We start from the raw sequence: 6,245 nt of genomic DNA, 5'->3' as shown, positions 1-6,245 counted from the left end.
ATTTCTTAATGATCAGTACCAGTGCTTGTACCTATTTTCTTTTCATAAGCCTCTTCAATCTGTTTGTCTGGTTTTGCATAAATTTATTTACTTCATTCTAAACAACGATGTTTCAGTGAAATATTTATCGCTTGATCTACTGTATTAACTTGTTACACAACTGCAAGAGAAATAAAAATGTTCATCTATTCCACATTTCATGACGATGGATTTTATGAAGAAACATGTTGTCAAAGCAGAATTTGGTGACATAACATAACAGAGGTCAGAGTGGATTAGGTCAAAATGAAAAAAGTAAGAGAATTTTAATTATTTATTTTTATTTTTTAACGGATTTGAATTCTGAACTATCAGATTCCTCGTGCCACTGACTCCTCTGTCATTGTATGTATTGTAATAATGTTCTCCTTAGTTCAAGAGGAACATATAAAGCTAAAACCCTAAGAGTTATGCGGTATAAAATTTATTTATTAATCAGCCCATCCTGAGTCTCCAAACAACAGAAGATTTGATATACACTACAAAAGGGACATGACTCGATAGAAGTGATGCTTTTTTCCATCACAATTGTTTTCCAAAAAAAATGCACCACTGTACATTTCTTATTATTCAAAATAGAACTAGTCATAAAAGGCAATTAGCTTGGTCTACTCTAAACACAAAAGAATTGCCTCCTGGTCACCGCCCACGAGAGACACCAGTCCCACACTCGTTCAAGAGAAGGGAGTGAAATTAGACATATTAAAATGAGAAAGAGTTCAAAGTTTTACAATAACACAATCACGTACGAAGTTTTGATTCTTACAAAAGTTGATATTTGAAAAGGGATAACTGGTTTTTCTGGATTACTGATTCTGTCAGAATCTAATTCAGGGACAATGGAGTAGACATATTCCACCATTGGCCCTCTCACATAAACATGCTAATAAATACATTCACTCTCAATATACTCAAAACAAGGTATCTACCAAGCACTATATATACAATAAAACAGCTCGCCAAAAATTGGATATTCCTTCATAACACACACTATCCATAATATCTAACTGAAGCTTTTTTCGGTCAAATTAAATCTTTGTAATTTCAAAGTCTTTAAAATTCAAATTAACCCTTCTTTAAATGTAAAAAAAAACCTATGGGATAGTTTGAAATGTATGTAAAGTAAAATTTCTGCATTTGAGGAAAAGGTATTAACTGGGATTTTTTTAATCAAATTAACCTTTTTTTCACTTCAAATGAACTTTTTTTTTAATCTCCAATTTACCATTTTTTTACCCTCAAATTAACCATTTTTAATGTCACATTAGCCCTTTTTACCTTCACATTCTTTTTTATTTTAATTACCCTTTTTAACCTTGCATTAACCTTTTTTAATTTAAAATTAACCCTTTCTTTAAAGCATAAAAAATTGCCTTTTTTAAATAAAATTATTGGGCTCTTAGAAGACCGCATGAAAATTAATTACAATTAAAATTTAAAAATATACAATTAAATAAAAAAAAGGAATTATTCTTCTTCTAGTTTGATCTTTTTTAAATATAAAATAATTTACTTGGTAAAACATGATAATTAATTTCAATTAAAGTTAAAAAAATATAAAATAATGGATTCTTTTAATTTGAGAAATTGTCGTTTTCAAGAGAACAATTATTTTATATAAAAAATATCTGCAATTAAAAGAAGAATCATTTGCTTTTATAATTAATTTTATATCATTTTCAATTTGAATTGCAATTTATTTTCATATGGTCTAAGAGCCCAATTATTTTTTATTAAAAAAAATCAAATGTAAAGGAATTTTAATGTGTATGCTTATATTTCATCATCATAAAAAGAGGTTTGAAATTAAAACGGGTTAATTTGAAGTTAAAAGGGGTTAATTTCAATTTAAAAATGGTTACTTTTAAAGGGAAAAAAAGTTAATTTGAAATTAAAAAGGGTTAATTTGACGGAGAAGACTTTGTTACTCATTGTCCACTATCAGCCCGCTCACACTACATCTCATGTTAATAAATGCTTTCAATATACCCAAAACTATATATCTACCAATAACTTGCTTATATGTAATAAAACAGCCTTCCAAACAGTCGCTGCCGTGCTTAAGCACAATTTTCCGATGGCAATCCTATATAAAATCTAATAATCTATATAAATCAAGGAGCGGGATTGTCCGAGAGCTCTTGCGTATGAAGAGTGCGACGAGTACAAGTACGACCTGTAGATAGCCCTCCGAGAACTTGAGCCGGAAACGAGGAATCGTACCTACTCAATTAAGAATAGGTCATACGCAATAGGCCAAAGCCCACGCAGGTGGCCCTTATGCAGATGTTGCTCGATGTGTCCACGTAATTGAACCTTGTCATGGCTTGGCTCCTTACAGTGAGCGAGTAGCGATGTAGCCTTAGTAGCGTTTTTCTGGGTTCCCTGTTCCGCATTTTGGAGGAGTCGGTTTTTTATTGTATACAGCTATGTTTTATGTATTTTGTGATTATGTTGTTTGTTTGAGTGCCTGAATTTATTAGTGTGAGTGAAGAGGAGTGGTGGTGAAATATAGCGTTATCATGGCACCCTCCAGCTGTGGTGTATTTAGGGTCGATGGCGGAATTTTATAAAAGTACCTCATAGACCTTAATTTAGATTAGATCATTATATCTACGTTTAATATTGTTTGTAGGCCGATTGAGGAATATCGAGTACTCTACCGACAAATACCGTATTTATTTGTGCGACTGTCTCATAGAATATAGATAGTATTAGGCTAGATTATAGTTTACATGCCTTTGGGGCTGAAATGACTTAGCTGTACAGCCCGTGTCGGAGTCTAACCCCGTTGGTTGGGAAGTGACGATCCCCTGAGCATCTGGCTTAAGGGAATACTGGCGACCCAGCCACATAAGGGGGTTGGTTTAAAAAAATATTATTATAAAATATTATCTGATTCACAACATTATACGGCTACAGCCACAGGCTCGATCGTCCACATTTTTGTGGACTTTCACTGTGCATTCAACTCACTCTAGCATAAACTCTGGGCAAAACTTTTTAATCTAGGCATCAGTTCAAAACTAATTCATGTAATGAATAATCTTTACCTCACGGCGAAGATGCAGGTTAATCTGAAGAAGGGCCAATTACCTGAAAACATTAAGGAAACCTAAAAAAGATCTACAAGGATAATCACTCCGTCCGCTGCTGTTTAAACTTCTTTTTTTTGCCGACATTGAAGAATATTTTATGTATATAGCAAATGGTCTTGACATTGATGGATTCCTATGGATGTACATAGGTGTGAATGTATTTATTTGTGCAACTGTATGATAGAAGTTAGTTAGTTTTAGGCTAAATTATATTTCGAACGTGTTGGGGCTGTAATGACCGAGCTGTTGAAATTCCTGGAGCCTAACCCCGTTGGTTGGGAAGAGATGATCTGGGCATCTGGCTTAAGGGAGATACTAGCGACCCAGCCGTTTAACTGGGTAGGTGAACTCCCCTGGTATACCCTAGGGGCAGTATATTGGGAGGTGACAACCCTTCGGGGTGGAAGTCCATAAAGCAATAAAGTAGGAACACACACATTTCACGTATATTTATTTTTACATTCAAAAAATACACTAATCATACTTGTAGGAATTTTAATAATAAATTAACATAAATATTCACAAGGATTGGCTTTAATGAGTAGGTTGAATAATTCAATCATCAATTGGTATCAGCTGAGTTCGTTTGTCAATAAACTGGATTTGGATAATTTAGCCGACTAGTGACTCTTTACTTCAGTGCGATTGCATTTAATTTTGTCAAAAGGATTGAATAGAAGTGGAAAAAGTTTTTGAGCGTCACCTCCATAGAATCTGTTGGGAAAGAACCGATTGTCGGAGCCATTCGATTTTGGAGGAGGGCCGTGAAATTTGGCGCCATCCCGACGCTCTTTTGAAATTGAAACAACCGACGGAGACGGTGGTCGTCGTCGTTCTCTCCCCTTTCCACCCTCGAAAGCCTGTAGTGCTTCTGCTTGCAGTCCATGCTCGCGAACTGTATCTCGTCGTCGAACCTGCTCCCTTCCTCTTTTCCAGTACGGCCAAATCGTATAAATCCTCCCCCTTTGTCCATCTCCTTCTGCCTCGCGAAACCCACGAAACCCCTACCGCGGTTTTTACGGAGGATGTTCTCGTTTGTGCTCCTCGTACGCCGTCTTGGCCGTTCGTTTTCGTTTCCTTCCCCTCGCCCTTGCAAAGGATCTAAATCACCGGTTTTGTATCTTCCGAACCGCATGAAGTTGTCATTTTTCCCGGTCCTCTGAAAATCCTCTTTCCCGCGTTTCGCCTCTGAGATGGAGGGAATGCGCCTTTTCCCCGTCCACGGACTGAGGACGACGTCCCTGTTTCGTCCGAATCGAATGAAGTTTTCCGTGTTTCTACCCAAACGGATGAAATTGTTTCTAGCCCTGCCGAACCTCATGAAATTGTCCGCGTTCCTTCCAAACCTGATGAAATTCCCTTTGGCCTTTGCGAATCTCGAAAATCCGTCTAGATCGAACTTGATCTCGTCGAACTGCTGGCCGTCGGAGTGTTTTTCGTTGACGGGATTGTCGTCCGACCTCGTCGCCCTCGGTCCGATATCCTCGTTTCCACGGCCGTACGAGCCCAACTCGGTGAAACTGTCCGTTTTGCTCTTTCCGAATCGCAGGAAGCTGAATTTCGCCATCGTCTCGCTTTGATTGTAGTCATCGGCGCTGGTCCACAGAGAACGGCCGAAACGCATAAAATTCTTTTCGAGGGCACTCCTTCTCGTCAACGGGTCATACAGGGAATATCGGTTTCTTGAATCTGCCTCCCCCGTGACGCAGCACTGCTGGTGTATCAGCAACCAAGCCCCCACCAACATTGCACCGAACATTTCAACCTGGAACAGGAATAAAGAGAAAAAGAATACATCGACAAACGAAATCGCCCAAAGACCCTAAATTCGGTTCCCTGCACCCCAATTGAGTGAATTACGTATACAGTGTTTTTACACAACTACCATTGGGTTCGCAAAGCTATGTTGCCAATAGTTCGGAACTGAAACCTTAAAAATTACGAATGTCACTTTTTATATTCTTTATATTTTTAAAGTAAAGGAAATCGTTTCCGCTTCATAAAATCGTCCATCATCCATATCGTCCATCGGTATCATCCATAAAAAATAAATTAGCATTCTACCTTACCACCTGCGTCGTCAGCGTAGCACTCTCTCCTCCGGATCACATTTCAAGTCTCTTCCTCCTCTAGAACTAAGTTCATTTTTTTAAATTAAATATTATTTGGAGATCGTGAGATCTTCAGGGCCTGGGATTATTTATGTTTAGATTATACAAATAAATGTAAGATGTGAAAATGAATTTATACAATATAGAAATTTTAGGTTTAATCAAAGACACACTAACATTACAGAGAAAACACATACTTTGAGTACAAATACTTTGATTAAACCTAAAATTTCTATATTGTGTACATCATAATTCGGAAATCGTGAAATGCGTTCTGGTGTGATGTAGGTTTCAGAAAAACATTTTCTTTATCGTGCCAACGTTTCGATCTTTATTGAGATCATCTTCAGGGCCTGGGATTTACAAACATTGTTTAAATTTAACAAGCACATGTAGGATGTGGAAAAAAATTATGCAATGCTAGAAATTTTAAATTCAATCAAAGTATTTCTACTCACTCAAAATGTTTGTTTTCTGTGTAATTGTGCCATTCTTGCGTGTCGAGTTGAGAGTGCCAGTGAGATTTTGCTGTTTTATGTTTATATACGTTGGATTTTGAAGAGATGGGGAAGGAAGTCGTGATAGAGGTGAAAAGAGCCGACGATGGGAAAAACGTTGGTAATGGTTCGGCCAGATTATCCATTCAGGATTATATAGGCGGGGATAATTAGGAAAAGGAAAGCTAAATTGTTCAAAAATTAGACTATGTACAAATGTTTGATGTGTGGTATGTGATGAATGGTTTATATGTTATATTATATGTTTTGTGATGAGATGATATATGTATGTTATCGATATTGAATTTGATTAATGATATTGGCGTAGCTGAGACTGAGTCACATCACACAAAACATATAATATAACATATAAACCACATTTTTTCCATATCCTACATGTATTTGTTAAATTTAAACAATGTTTGTAAATCCCAGGCCCTGAAGATGATCTCAATAAAGATAGAAACGTTGGCACGATAAAGAAAATGTTTTTCTGAAAC

At 36.7% G+C, this 6,245-nt stretch overlaps 1 protein-coding gene across 1 annotated transcript; it reads right to left on the bottom strand.

Moving 5' to 3' along the window:
• Positions 1-3,600: 3,600 nt before the first annotated feature.
• Positions 3,601-5,326, bottom strand: LOC106673259 (FMRFamide-related peptides type HF-1). The gene has a single exon (XM_024229513.1). The coding sequence runs from the start codon at positions 4,894-4,896 to the stop codon at positions 3,769-3,771; it is 1,128 nt and encodes a 375-aa protein (XP_024085281.1). The 5' UTR covers positions 4,897-5,326; the 3' UTR covers positions 3,601-3,768.
• Positions 5,327-6,245: the final 919 nt, after the last annotated feature.

Source organism: Cimex lectularius, unplaced genomic scaffold, assembly GCF_000648675.2.
Source record: "Cimex lectularius strain Harlan isolate CLEC.00 unplaced genomic scaffold, Clec_2.1 scaffold284, whole genome shotgun sequence".
In the NCBI taxonomy this organism is placed as follows: domain Eukaryota; kingdom Metazoa; phylum Arthropoda; class Insecta; order Hemiptera; family Cimicidae; genus Cimex; species Cimex lectularius.
Note: the sequence above shows the minus strand (reverse complement) of the source record. Positions and strands in the feature narration are given on the sequence as shown.